This window comes from Microcaecilia unicolor, chromosome 1 (assembly GCF_901765095.1).
Source record: "Microcaecilia unicolor chromosome 1, aMicUni1.1, whole genome shotgun sequence".
In the NCBI taxonomy this organism is placed as follows: domain Eukaryota; kingdom Metazoa; phylum Chordata; class Amphibia; order Gymnophiona; family Siphonopidae; genus Microcaecilia; species Microcaecilia unicolor.
In genome coordinates, this window is record NC_044031.1 from 79,088,705 (window position 1) to 79,104,102 (window position 15,398).

A 15,398-nucleotide genomic window follows, 5' to 3' on the forward strand; every position below is an offset into this window, starting at 1 on the left:
TAACCCTAATGTGAGGGGGTATATAGAACACTGTCCCACATCCTTAAGAATGATCCCTCGGGTACTACGAGCCACCTTAAAACCCTTAGCCCCACCCAAGGAGGAAGTGAAATGAGAGGGGTGGAGCCAAAACCAGGAACTATAAAAGGCAGAGCCAGAGTGGGGCTAAGAGGGTCCAGAGGGAAAGAGTGAAAACCTACTGCATACCCCCCCCCCCAATCACATACCTGTGGAAAGGAATTGCAACAGTCAAATAGGCAAAAATTAACTTGGACCTTGCAGCTTTGCATGTTGGATCCAGCTTGAGGCAGGCTGACTGGTGAAGTACTAAGAACTGTACTGATAACTCTGGGAACAAGGCCAGAGTCAAGAAAAAGTATTGCCTTACCAACAGACTGTATTGCATGCAGTGGTCCTGCAGGAGCAGCCCATGGAGGACATTTTTATGTTCACAGACTAGTTTTCCATTTGATTTCTCCTTCCCCTGTGAACTCAACAGGACCCCCTTTCCCAACACCTTTAATAAACATTAATTTTGCTAATCCTATCATGCTGCGTGGTGCCACTTTATCCAGGCTCTAAGCATAGAATCATAATACAGTTTTCAAATCACAGCCAACAGGCCAAGAAAAGGACTACAACCTTATCCAGAAACCCTCTAATTCTATAATTCTAGCACCTAAATGTAAGTGCCATTTGCACACTAAGATTATACAACACTAGTGCTTGCATTATGGGGAACTTGGGGGGGGGGGGGGGCTCAGACTACTAATGTTAGCACCCCTCTGAATAATGAAAACAAAGGTTACCTGTAAGATGTATTTCATCCCCCCCCCCCCCCGTGCGCTGTTTTCAATCCTTGCTATCTAGATCAGGCTGCAGGGTGGCCTTGTGAAATTGTGCAAGGACAGCCATGTGACCCACACTCCTCCTGACTAGATTAGACCCATAAACATGTTTATGCATTTAGCATTATTTGTTGAGCAAACGATGGGAGAAGGGGACATGGACCCTTCACTGAGACAGATGTGTGTAGGTGTGGACATGGTTATACAAGATTTTTGGGAGGGAGGTGCATCATGAGACTGGGAAAACAATGTTGTTTCTCCGTTTTTGCAGACCAATGTTAAGGTCATGTCTAGGGCAAGGTAATATACAAGATAGCTTAAGAAGTTATTGTGAACTTTGTTACAAGCTTTTAGTAGATAAGTACATGTATATACAGTGGTCCAATGTAATTAAGATAACTTTAATGGATATTTAGATTTATATTAATCTTTGGGTCAAGTAAAAAGATAGTAAAAAGGGGAAGTTGGAACAGTCTGCTAGCTTAACCACAAGGTCAGCTGGTACAACAAAAATAACAGTTATAGTTTGGATATATGATACAAAAAAACTGCTGAAGGAGCATGAGGAGGGGGACATGGAATTTGTGACAAAGGTATGGTGGGAGAGAAGTTTCTGGGTAACATAAGCATGTGTGATCAGATGATTGGTTAGTGGAATGTGCTAAGATGGTAATTAGTTTCTGGAAAAATGCTGGAAACCCACTGGCACACAAATACTATCCAAAAAAAAGTGGGAAAAATTGTTAACTATAGCTACCAACCTCAGATGCCTGTGCCTCTCATTACACTGTATACCTTGTGGTACAGTGATCACGTTACAGTGCTGGCTTTAATCATAGGTTGTGAAAAATCCCCAACAATTCAATTTTTGATTTAGTGCAAAAAATTAAAAAAAAATGTATCCTTTTTCAAAGTATGAAAGACAAACTTATCTTGTAGGCCGCAATGTATGGCAGTCATGGAACATCCCTACCGTGATCGCTGTACCACAAGGTATACAGCGTAATGAGAGGCACAGGTGTCTGAGGTCTTTCCCCCCAATTTTTACACAATTGACACAAGTGCATTGGCAGCTATAGTTAACACTTTTTCCCATTTTTTTGGATTGTATAATATGCATTGTATAAATACTAGTGACAGACTAGGGTTTGTTCCCAAGGCCGTAAATTGGCTTGGAGACAAGGGGGTCTCTCTAATCATTTATTTTTTAAATTTCAGACTTGCTGAACAAAACTTATTCTTTATTCTTTTCCTTTGGAATAAACTTTCTTATTTTGTTTCTAAGTAACTTGTGAGTTATTGTGTGTATTTTGTACAAGGTATAAGGTTAAGGACTAGGCTGGTGAGCACTTCAGCTATATCAGCTGAGGTAAGTTGCATGAGGTGATTGTCTAATGTGTGGTAATCGTAAGCAGACCCACATAGCATGCATGAATGTAAAATTGCATTCAGAAGTTGCATAAGATGGAATTCAATAAATGATGCTGAAACTTAAGCATCGAAACAATTCCGCTCTAAGTACCACTGTTCCCTCTAAGCTGAGTGGGAGTCCACCAACTGTGTTGTTGCCAGTGTGGGATGGCGCTGTACAGTGGTGTTCCTACCTTGTTCGCTACCTGGGGAGGGTCACCGCTGCACCTCCCCAGCATGTCACCCCCCCCCCCCCAAGGTGTGCCACACTCCCCCAAAGTGCATCATCTGACCTTTCCTCCCAGCAAGGCGGTGCATGGAGCAGGGGCACAACTGTTGGCTCTGCCAGTCCCCTGCCCAAGAACAGGAAGTAACATGAGAGGGGGCAGGGGACTGGCAGAGCCAACAGTTACGCACCTGCTGTTCTGCATACCCCCCCCCCGCTACCTGCACCCGGGCTGGACCACCCCCACCACCCCATCCTTGGTACACTACTGGCAGGTTCCCTGAAGTCCTGCAGAGTTCACCTGTCCTTCACTATTGAAAATGTGATAGTGAAACAGCACCCACACTGGCAGGGATGTAGGTGGAGGACTCCTGCTAAACTTATAGGGAACAGCGCTAAGCACTATTCTATAAAATTCATGCACCTTATGTATAATAGTATTTAGTATGCATCCTGCGCCTAACTTTTGCACATCGGACTTACGCATGCTGAAACCTGATGTAAGTGCTGGCGCTCAAGTTAGGAGCAGTTAGCCAGTATTCCATGCACAACCTTTTGGAATGTCCTCGATGTGCCCATGGCCATGCCCCCTTTGGAGATACACATCATGGGAGTTAGGCGCCATGCCTTATAGAATAGCACACATCCAGATGTGAGTGCAAATTTTAATGAGTGCCAATTATCAATAATTGGTTGTTAGCACTGAATTATTGAAGGTTCAGAGCTCATTATCCAGTTGCAGTTACAGAGTTTATAATCCGCTATTACCAAACATGGTTCAAATTGGATAAAAATAAGAGGAACTAGACCAAACATCTAGGAATGTACATTGAATTATCAATAGAATTAAAACTAATTCATTGAATTCAAAACATGTTTCCTAAAAAGATAGGTTTAAAGCATCTTCTTAAAGCTAACAAAACTGGACAAAGCTTTAATCCCATTTGGAAGGTGTGATCAAAAAGTTGCTGCTCGATACATAAAAACTGTTTAAAATAATTTTCAGTAGCAGATACTAGGAAATGTTAAAAAACTAGAATGTCGTACAAGATGCATTCTCCCATATACTGGTCTGTATATTAAATGTCATCATATAACCCGGTATAGCTTCATACAATATTTTGAAGACTAGACTATCTAATTTAAACATAATTCGGCCTTCGACTGGGAGCCAATGGGTCATTACATAAAATGGAGTAATCTGCAAAGAAACTTTTAGTGTGAAGATCAAACAGATGACAGTATTTTGTAGTTTGCAACCATTTTAAAAGACTCTTAGCCACCCCAAGATATAGAGGGGCATAATTGAACGAAATCGTCTATCTCCATGGGCTTTTATCTCCGAGAATGGGTCCGTGAAGGGGCGGACCGAACCGTATTTACGAAAAAAAAATAGACGTCCATGTTTTATTCGACAATTTGTGAGCTGGGCGTTTTTGTTTTTCAGTGATAATGGAAAATGAAAGCGCCCAGCTCAAAAACGAATAAATCCAAGGCATTTGTTCGTGGGAGGGGCCAGGAGTCGTAGTGCACTGGTCCCCCTCACATGCCAGGACACCAACCGGGCACCCTAGGGGGCACTTTTACAAAAACAAAAAAAAAGGTAAAAGAGCTCCCAGGTGCATAGCACCCTTCCCTTGTGTGTTGAGCCCCCCAAATCCCCCTCAAAACCCACTGCCCACAAGTCTACACCATTACTATAGCCCTAAGGGGTGAAGGGGGGCACCTACATGTGGGTACAGTGGGTTTGGGGGGGTTGGACGACTAAGCATTAAGCAGCACAATTGTAACAGGTAGGGGGGGATGGGCCTGGGTCCACCTGCCTGAAGTCCACTGCACCCCCTAACAACTGCTCCAGGGACCTGCATACTGCTGCCAGGGAGGTGGGTATGACATTTGAGGGTGAAAATAAAAAGTTGTGAAACATCATGTTTTGTGGTGGGAGGGGGTTAGTGACCACTGGGGGAGTCAGGGGAGGTCATCCCCGATTCCCTCTGGTGGTAATCTGGTCATTTAGGGCACTTTTTGGGGCCTTATTCGTGAAAAAACAGGGTCCAGGAAAAGTGCCCTAAATTCTAGCTACAAATGCATACTTTTTTTCCATTATCGGCGAAAGGCGCCCATCTCTCCTTGGCCGATAACCACGCCCCAGTTCCACCTTCGCCACGCCTCTGACACGCCCCCATCAACTTTGTACGCTTCTGCGATGGAGTGCAGTTGAAAACGTCCAAAATCGGCTTTCCATTATACCGATTTATTCGTTTTTGTGAGATAAACGTCTATCTCCCGATTTGGGTCGAAATCTAGGCGTTTTTCTCTTTCAGTTATAAGGTGGATACTATATTACAGTAATCCAGTTTACTCAAAATTAGAAACTGAACTACCAGTTGAAACTGTTCACAATTAATTTATTTTCTAATTCTTGTCAATTCCTGCATTACCCCAAAACAACTCTGTCAAATGATTTATTTGTTCCATCTTGGTCATTTTGCAGTCAATGATGACCCCAAAAATCTTAATTGATCTTTCTAGTGTGTATGTTGTATGAAATCATCATCAATTTCAATATCTTTCCAAAATCAGCAGAAATTTGGTCTTTTCCTTATTAAGCTGCAGGAAATTCTTACCAATCCAAGCATCATTAAAAGACATGCACCTTGTGACTTCCGGTAGTAAATTCACTAGTTTACATCTAATTGGAAATAGTATTGTAATGTCAACAGCATATATATATAAGCTTGGTAACCAAGCTTTTCCATTAAAGACCTACCTATTCAGAAAAGCATTCCCCACCGACCTAACCTAGATGCCCAACTCTGCAACACAGCAAAACCATAGACTGTATTGGACATTATTGCTTGTCTGCTCTCCTTGTCCGTCTTGTCCTCTAGATTGTAAGCTCCTTTGAGCAGGGACCATCATTCTTTGTTTATTGTACAGCGCTGCGTAACCCTAGTAGCGCTCTATAAATGTCAAATAGTAGTAGTAGTAGTAGTACTTCCTATCTTCGATCCCTAGGCACCTGAATATATTAACCTACCCGACCCTAATATCAAATTGTATTTGTTTCCATACCGGTCTTGGCGATCACCTTTACGGTATGATGTAAGCCACATTGAGCCTGCAAATAGGTGGGAAAATGTGGGATACAAATGCAACAAATAAATAAATAAAAATCCTAAAGATGATAGCGACACATTAAATAGAAGAGGCAACAGTGGAGAACACCGAGGCACCCCACAACTGGGCAACCACCCATTTGAAAGCTAACCTTGCATCTTAACCAAATAGGACCTATGAGGAAAAGAAGTCCCGAAACTAATTCAGGACTCTGCCCGATATTCCAATACTGTCTAATTTCTGCAAAAGAGCATCATGCGCTTCTAGACTGAACACGCTTGACAGGTCCAGTTACATTATTAAAGCCTGATCAAAGCTAATAAGCTGTTTGAGTTGTGAAAACAAGGTACATAACAATGTTTCAGTACTATGTGATGCAAGAAAACCTGTGTAAAACATTAAATTGATCTAATTAATTAGCTAAATATCTGGTAACCAAACTTCCCATAATCTTGACAACATATGGAATTGAGGCCATTGGTTTATAGCTGGTAACATCCAATGTTGGAATTATTAAATTTTCCATTATAGGAGTGAGAACATTCTTGCCAAATTCAGTGGGAAATTCACTTAGATCAAAATAATACTCAAGCCAAGACATCAGGCTGCTTCGAAGACTTCATCAAATATGTGGGACACTTGGCTAAGATATAATGGGATTTGGAAAATGTACAGATCAGTTATGATCCTCTAACGCATCTGGTGGGAAAGAGCATCATGTCATATCTGCTGCATAATAATTTAGTCCTATTCCAGTGTCTACATCTAGGCAGTGATCTGTAGTTTTTCAATATTGGCTCTAAAATACAGAGCTAATTGTGAAGCTGTGGGTAACATTATCTCTAGATGGGTCGTGATATTTGTATCAGTAAGGTCTCTCACTGACTTAAAAAGCTTGCTAGTATGTAAAATATGCCTATCTAAGAACAGTGAGCTTTTAGCCTGTTTTTCTCCAATTCTCTTTATTAACTGCATGAGGATCTTTACACCACTTTCCAATTTATTTGTGCGCACATGTAGGAAGTGTGCCCAAAGTTGGGAGTGCACCTTTGGCGCCATATATAGAATCCAGGGGATAGTGAATAAATGAATGGGGGTGTGCATAGGGGAAGGTGCATCTGTGATGCATGGGCACAACAAACATTTACAAAATGTAGGTTATAGGATACTAAACAAAAGATCTAAGGTAAATAAGTGAAAAACGGGCAATCCTCCCCCTAGTTATATATCTTAAATGTCATTCTCTCTTTTTATATTTTATTTTATGCTTTGTAAAAACTATAAGGCAGAATGCCAGCAAATTGTATCACAACAGGTCTCAGAGTCTCTTATAACAGAGAGTTATTTCAGATCCTGACCTCACTGACAAAATTCTATCATCTGTCCCATCTTACAATGACAAAACTGAGTGATAATTTCGCAAAAAAAGAAAAACTCAATATCACGCAAAAACCTTTATATAATTGTACACATTCAAAAAAATATATGCACAGAAATATAAAGCGATCACTTATCTGCTGCTGTAGAGTTCAGCACTGAGCTAAATCAGACAGTTATAAAATTCTGTCATTTACACGCTAAAGTCCTACATCTAAGTGCATGCATTATGGCTGCTATTGACATGCTATAAGTGGGTGTGTCTGAATGTTAGCACATAAATACTGACTAATGCTAGTATTCTATGACAGAATCTGGGTACTCAGATGACATCATAGAATTTGCGGTTGACATGCTGCATTTTGGCGCCTCCATTTTGGCACACTTTATAGAATTGACCCTGAAGGGGGTAGCAGGTGCTAACATGTATACAATAGTTACATGTGTGTATGTTTAGAATGCTCGTATATACACATGTATGAGTATACATATGTATGCACATGCTGGAAATGTGCCTAAGTGCTATTCTATAATTATGTTGTGTATCTCCAATAGTGCATAGTTTGTGGGTGGGTACACACATGAGCAGAGTCTGGGTAGGGAGTGAGCAGGGTTCAAAGTTACTCATATAACTTATAGAGTAACACAAATGTCTCTAGAACACACTTATGCCCGTTCTATGGTAGGCATAAGTCCTCATGTCTACAAACATATGCAATTATCTACCCAGTTTCACTGTAGTATTCTATAAACAAAACGTAGATGCCTATTTTCCTTTATAGAATATATATCAATCAGGTGCCCTCTGGGCACTTATATATAGGTGAACAGTTAGAGATATTACATACAGTATAGTCATTTCCTTAAGTACAGTAGATACATGAGATGAATAAATTCATAGAAACCTCAATGTCACGCTCTTTTAGAAGGCTTTCTTACTAGAAGACAATACTGTTATAATTGCTTCAGATATAGTTCAGATAACTGACAAACCATCTGTAGCTGAATCACTTCTTACTGATGGAATTTCATTAGCAACCACGTCTAATCTTGGAATAAAAGCCTATGATCTATGGATCGTTTTGTTCTGCCACTGACTTACAGGACTGGCATGCAAATTGTTCTTTCTAATGATGTGACCTCTATTGCAATCACTTCACAAAAATATAATTTGGTTTTTTTTTTCTCCACTCTCCATTTCGCCTGCACAGATCACTCTATGCTTACTTTGTGTTTGGCACAGCCTGGCCCATCTGCACTATCCTTCCAGCCTCTCCAAACACCCCACATCACTGCCCAAAGGGGACCATCTGATTCTTCTTCAAGCCAACACTCTATTGTCAGGTTTAATCTGATAAATGAACAGCTTGATAAAAATGAACTATGGTCCAGTTAGGAGGCTTTCAAGTGCTGCCACGGCATGTTTATGATTTTATGTGAATACGTTTCCCATACCAGGGAACATTGGTAGAGTGCTGCAGGGAAACCACATTGTTCCAAGCAGCCCTCTCATTACATAAATAAAGCATTACTACAAGACTAGCAAATGCAGGTAAAAATCCTAAGATAGAAAAGGTGGCAGCTCCCTCATGTTGAATATGCACAAAGCCTTACTCAGAAACATAAATTCATACCACTTAGTCAATGGATAATGAGAGGAACCACTCAGTTAGGATGAAGATACTAGGATTGAAATCCCACTTAGGCTACATAAAAAATGTCAATGGCCCAGGATTTATAACGTCACTGGTATCACAAAAGGAAGAAGATTTACAGCTTCACTTGTATCAAATAGGGTCATCATTCATACCTAAATGTATGTAAGCCAGAGGAAAACTACAGTACATGCATCTTTTCTTTCTTCTATAAATATCTTTGCCATACAGGAAATATAATTTAAAATGGTGAAACTATGCCACAGTCATGCTACTGGATCCAGCAGGCAGTCTGACATGTGAAAACAGATTTTTAGAGGGAAGAATTTACATGATCAGGTCAAGATGTTGTGGATTCCCACAGTAATTTACCAGAGGCTCTGTCAAACATAGAAACCCTTGCAAAACACATGTAGATCTGCATAAGTAAGTCCCTCTATGTACAGACAGGCCCCACCTGGAGTATTATGTTCAGTTTTGGAAGACGTATCTTGCTAAGGATATAAAAGACTTGAAGCGGTACAAAGAAAAGCTACAAAAATAGTATGGGATGTACAAGGAGAGAGTTACTGACCTGAACATGTATACCCTGGAGGAAAGGAAAAACAGGAGTGATATGATACAGACGTTCAAATATTTGAAAGGTATTAATCTGCAAACAAATCTTTTTCAGAGATGGGAAGGTGGTAGAACTAGAGGATATGAATTGAGGTTGAAAGGGGGCAGACTCAGGAAAAATGTCAGGAAGTATTTTTTCATGGAGAAGGTGGTAGATACTCGGAATGTCCTCCCGCGGAAGGTAGTGGAGATGTGAACGGTAATGGAATTCAAAAATGCGTGGGATAAACACAAAGGAATCTTATTGAGAAGGAATGGATCCACAGAAGCTTAGTGGAGATTGGGTGGTAACACCAGTAATTGAGAAGCAAAGCCAGTGCTGGGCAGACTTCTACAGTCTGTGCCCTGCAAATGGCAAAGACAAATCAAGGTCAGGTATACATATAAAGTATCACATATAATGAGTTTATCTTGTTGGGCAGACTGGATTGAGCGTACAGGTTTTTATCTGCTGTCATCTACTATGTTACTATGTAATAGTAATTTCAGAGAACTTCCCATGGAGAAAAACATGTAGAGATTCCCCCCCCCCCCCCAACACACACAGCAGCTTTCACAAATTGCTGTTCCCTGTGTAGAGTGCCCTGATCACAACCAGCAGATAGAGTCTTGATGGCCATTTTGAGATCTTGGATCATGATGGTGAGAGCAATTAGGCACCACTCCTTTCCCACTAGACATCAGGGACACTTGGTAAGGCTAAGGTGGGGATTAGGGGGATTGCAGGGATCGAGGTGGGGGTTGGCATGTGGAGATTTGGTGCTCCAGTTTGGTCTCTGAGGGGGGTATGGCACTTGACTAGAAGAGGAGTCAAGGGGTAGACTGGTGCAATCAATGGTGTTAAGCCACTTGGATTACTGCAATTCCATCTATGCTGGATGCAAAGTACAAGTCATTAAGAAACTCCAAACTGCCCAAAACACTGCAGCCAAACTCATATTTGGAAAAGTGAAATATGAAAGCGCCAAACCCCTTATAGAAAAACTGCACTGGCTTCCACTAAAAGAACGAATTATGTTCAAAGTCTGTACCCTGGTTCATAAAATTATCCATGGTGAAGCCCTGTTATATATGTCAGACCTAATAGACTTACCAACCAGGAACACAAAAAGATCATCATGTACATTCTTGAACCTCCATTACCCCAGTTGCAAAGGACTTAAATATAAATCAATATAAGCATTTAGCTTCGCCTACATCAGCACACAACTATGGAATGCACTTCCAAATGCCATAAAAACAATGAACGACTTGATAGCCTTCCGGAAATTACTAAAGACCAACCTGTTCAAAAAGACTTATCATAATGATCCTTCATAAATGACTTGACTTCAAAATTCCCTTCAGGAGGGGGTGACCGGGGAAGGCCCAGATGTCAGCATTTACAGCTGCCCCTTCAAGCAGGAACTTATATATTCTACAAGACAACTGTAAATATCAATATCTATGTTTTGTTATACAAACGTGGATACTCTATATGAAAACATCTGTAATGCAGGTCCACCCAGGACACTTGCTCTCTCCGCCCTGACATTTAATAATAGCAAGCTTCCCTATATGTAAATGGTCTCTGTTTGAAATGCCATTTACACCTATAAGCCTCTCTACATGAGTACATCATGCTGCCATTTACACATGCAGGGATGTTTTCCTCATAGTTGACTTCAACTCAGACCTCAGCGGTGCAGCTCGCCAACATCTCAAATCTTCTCAATTGGTATGTCATATGCCCCCACCTCATCATTGGTCGTAAGGTGTAAACAAGTCTATTATTCTACCTTATTCGCTTAATTGCTCTCCCATATTGTAAGTTGAAATTCAGTTTCTCTTATCAAATACGTGAGGAGTGGCCTAGTGGTTAGGGTGGTGGACCTTGGTCCTGGGGAACTGAGGAACTGAGTTCAATTCCCACTTCAGGCACAGGCAGCTCCTTGTGACTCTGGGCAAGTCACTTAACCCTCCATTGCCCCATGTAAGCTGCATTGAGCCTGCCATGAGTGGGAAAGTGCGGGGTACAAATGTAATAAAAACTAATTAAATGCATTTAAATATACTCATCTTTCAAACAGAAAGCACAGGAGTCAACCCAAGGGAATTGCATCTGACACACTGTTTCGCTATGAATAGCTGCATCAAGGCAACCACCTAAGCCGTCAGACATCCTGAAGCCTTCATACTTTGAGCAATATTAATTTGGACTGAGCACATCAAAGATATGTTCAAAGTTTATGTTTAAGTTGGCATTGTGATCACAATATTGTTACTTTCATCATCTGATGTTGTTTATTTTGTTATACATTTTATGATTATTTGAGTCAATCTGGACTAAATCCTTTTGCTTTTTGAACCTGTTAAATTATGAACAAATTTGAAAGAGGAAACCCCACTGTGTGCTGCGGGATTGTAGTCTGAATGGGTCTGGAATCACTAACGGCCTCTGACACAAAGACCTCTATCCACTGGTTGTGATCAAGGCACTCTACAGGAGGAACAGCAATTTAGGAAAGCTGCTCTGTGTGTGTGTGTGGGGGGGGGGGGGGGGGGGGGGGGGAGGGATCTCTGCATGTTTTTCTGCCAGGTACTTTTGACCTGGCATGGCCACTGTTTGGAAAACAGGATACTGGGCTAGATGGACCACTAGTCTGACCCAGTATGGCTACTCTTATGTTCTTATGTTTTATTAAATTTCACTAGCGATTCCCAGCGCGGCAAATGAGAGGAAGTCCATTCAATTCCTATGGGCTTCCTGTCATTTGCCACATGGGAATCGCTAGTATAGTTTAATAAAAAAGGTTCAAAACCTTCATTTAATTTCAGCCTTTTTGGCACATACCAGTATGACAGACCCTATCATTCAGTTCTGCTGAAGAATTTTATGGTTTTCAGCTTAAATTTGACTTCAGCGAACAGCAGTGGGAATACAAGGAGTTTGGTATCCTGTATTTCCCTTAAGGGGTAACAGTGCTCAAAAGAGAAGACTGCTGTTTGAATCCCTCCTGGCTGAATAAGTTTGAAATAAAAACCAAAACAGCATACGTTGAAGTATATTATCAACCTTCTGGAGGCAAACATTTCATAGTACAAGCAACAAAGCTTTGAGGCATCCTTGAATGCTGTGTCACTTGACAGACAACATGGATACTCCTTTTAACAGAAAGCATCCATCTTCAAGAAAGACATTTCACATTCTTCTATTAGATTGTAAGCTCTTTGAGCAGGGACTGTCTTTCTTCTATGTTTGTGCAGCGCTGCGTATGCCTTGTAGCGCTGTAGAAATGCTAAATAGTAGTAGTAGTAGTTCTTGGGCTCAGGAATATTTGTATCTAAGTGGACAGTCAACTGGCTTGAATTTTGAGTACTGAGTCCAGCCTTGACATAATATTATCCAATTCTGCCAAGCAGGGTGGCTTGAGAGTGATCTGGGCACCCAGGTAATCAGGGTCATGGCTCCTAATCACCTGACATATATTACTGGCTATTACTGGTTAGGGTAGAATGGGCACTCTATTGCGGTGGGCTCTTAGGCCCCAACCCTATTCACAGACTGGTCAGTCTTCCCTGCTGCCAAGCTATCCAGTTCCAGGCCAGTCCTGGGCTTTTAACAGCCTCATCCTGATGTAATATGATAGTAGCATTCACTGATGGCCCTTGAGGGCTGTAAACAAATTGGGTTGTCAGGCTGCTCCTGAAAAATATGCATGAGATTTGCATACCATAAAGGTAGCCTATATACAAATCAATCTTATGCATATTTATTAGGGTCATTCTGAAAACCAGATTGGTTTATGGCTCTTGAGAAATAGAAATGAATAGCACTGTATTACTGGGGTCAGCAGTACCGATTTCAATGGGATTACAAATACCACATTTATTTATTTGAATTTGAATCATACCTTTTCCAGTTGTAACACAAGGCAAGTTAGAGCAGATATTTCCCTGTGCCTGAAGGGAACAGGATCTAAGGGCCCCCTTTACAAAGCTGCACTACTGATTCTTGGTGTGGCAAATGAGAGGAAGCCCATTCAATTCCTATAGGCTTTCTCTCATTTGCTGCACTGGAATCACTAGCATGGCTTTGTAAAAGAAGCCTTAAGTTTGTAATGGAGGGAGGGGTAAGTGGCTCACCCAAGGTCACAAGGACCTGCAGTGGGATTTGAACCTGGCTTCCTAGTTTCTAGTCTGCTGCTCTACCACTGACTTACAGGACTGGCATGCAAATTGTTCTTTCTAATGATGTGACCTCTATTCCAATCACTTCACAAAAATATAATTTGGGTTTTTTTTTCTCCACTCTCCATTTCGCCTGCACAGATCGCTCTATGCTTACTTTGTGTTTGGCACAGCCTGGCCCATCTGCACTATCCTTCCAGCCTCTCCAAACGTTACTCCAACACTTCAAAGTCAGGAATAGCTAGAAAGCCTATTTTAGATTGCCAACGGGTTCCAGATTTACACAATAGAACTAATCTAGTACTGAATTAACCCTATTTCATGCAGGCACATGTAGCTGTCATTTTCCATTGAAAAAGTACCTGTATGTACTCTGGAATTTGCTCCGGTTGTATCACAGAATATAATAACCATAATAATAACAATAATAATTTCTAAGAAAAGCAAGGCTACAAGTCCTTGCATACAACAAGGTAAACCCAAGATTGAATCAACCCTGTAGGGTGAATTTGGAATTGGCTAGCAAATCTAGTCTCACTTTTAGAACTGGGTAACTTGGGAAATGCTGTCATCACCCCCTCAGTTTAAAGGGAAAAAAGGGATAGATTTATTTAAGAAGAAAATATATCTTACTGAATGAGAAGAGAGCTGCACTGAATTTTCTGGGCCCAGTGCATACCTTAAGTGCCGCTATCTACTCCTGACCCACTCAGTGCAATTACACTGGCAGCATCTTCTTCTGCCCACGTAAACCAATTTGAATATCGACCCCTAAATTTTCTAACTCTTTCACATCAATTTTGCAAATTTACACAATGAAACAGAAGGTACTTCAAATGAATGGTGGGTAGTGTTGTGTTGCAATTTTATTTTTCAAATGGTAAGTGCTGCATTCATGTTCTCTTCATAAAGATCTATCTTTTGAACTAACAGACTTTATGCTGTACATACATGCCACGACAGTCTGTGAGCGGTTCTTCCTGCCGTTCTCCTCCTTCTGCGCAATAGTAGATGCATTTGGTTCAGCCTGATAGGCACAGAGCGCTTCCCACTCTTTTTCCAGGCGGTTCTTGTTCTTCAAATGATCTTCCATGTAGGACTAGTGTGAAAAAAATGCAGAGTTGTCAAGCAGTGTTTTTATAAACTGCATATTGTTTGCCATTTAAAACAGCCAAACACCGGAGATCAACATTACAGTGAATGCAGTGAAACAGGCAGGGAAGGAAAGAACGATGTTACCATAAGAGTGTTGATGTCATAGGCTCTTTGGGAAGTTACATGTTCTGAAAAGGCCAGATTTTTTTTACTTCATGTTTGCTGTTCCAGGCAAGATTCAAATGCAGAAGCAAGCTGCATTTCAACTCAGGTGAGAGACAGAAACCCACTCTCTCTCCCCTGACGGTAAATATTTTGCCTTAAGCATAGTGAAAGAAAGCATACCAGCAAGTACAAATCTTTGAGCCAAAATCTGTTCCTATAGGTTTCTGTTTGCAGAGTATTAAAATGTTACCTCAGTCCTGGGGCTGATTCACTAAAAGGTTGCTAAAAGTTATCATGCGCAATAAACATGTTATTCATATAGCCTTAACCTCCCATTACGATGCCTGCTAATGCTTCAGTAAATGGATGGTAATTCAAAGCATTGGGTTTCATGCTAATGGGCATAATGAGATGCAAATGAAACCATAAAAATGCCCACAAATTATCACCCTATTCACTAAAGCATGTGCTAATTAGCCACCACACGCTACAACCCATAATTTATTACTCACTCTAGACCACACGTTAGGCACCGATTGCCCATGCTATAAAATTCATATGCTGACTAAAGCAAGTTTGAGAGAGAAAATGGAGGCATTTTGGCTACTGTAGCACCCACTAAGGCAAAGAGATAGATAGCAGGGAGATGAGAAGGAGAAGAAAAGAAAAAAGGCATCTATGTCCCAAAAGTTTATAATCCAGAACAATCTGCTT

General features: G+C 41.0%; 1 protein-coding gene across 1 annotated transcript in view; it reads right to left on the reverse strand.

The window, feature by feature from the left end:
* The window catches only part of PTPRN2 (protein tyrosine phosphatase receptor type N2), a 1,688,755-nt gene that overhangs the window by 262,818 nt on the left and 1,410,539 nt on the right, over positions 1-15,398 (reverse strand). Inside the window, 1 exon segment of the mRNA XM_030198706.1 lies at positions 14,376-14,523. Coding sequence (XP_030054566.1) covers positions 14,376-14,523 — 148 coding nt within the window.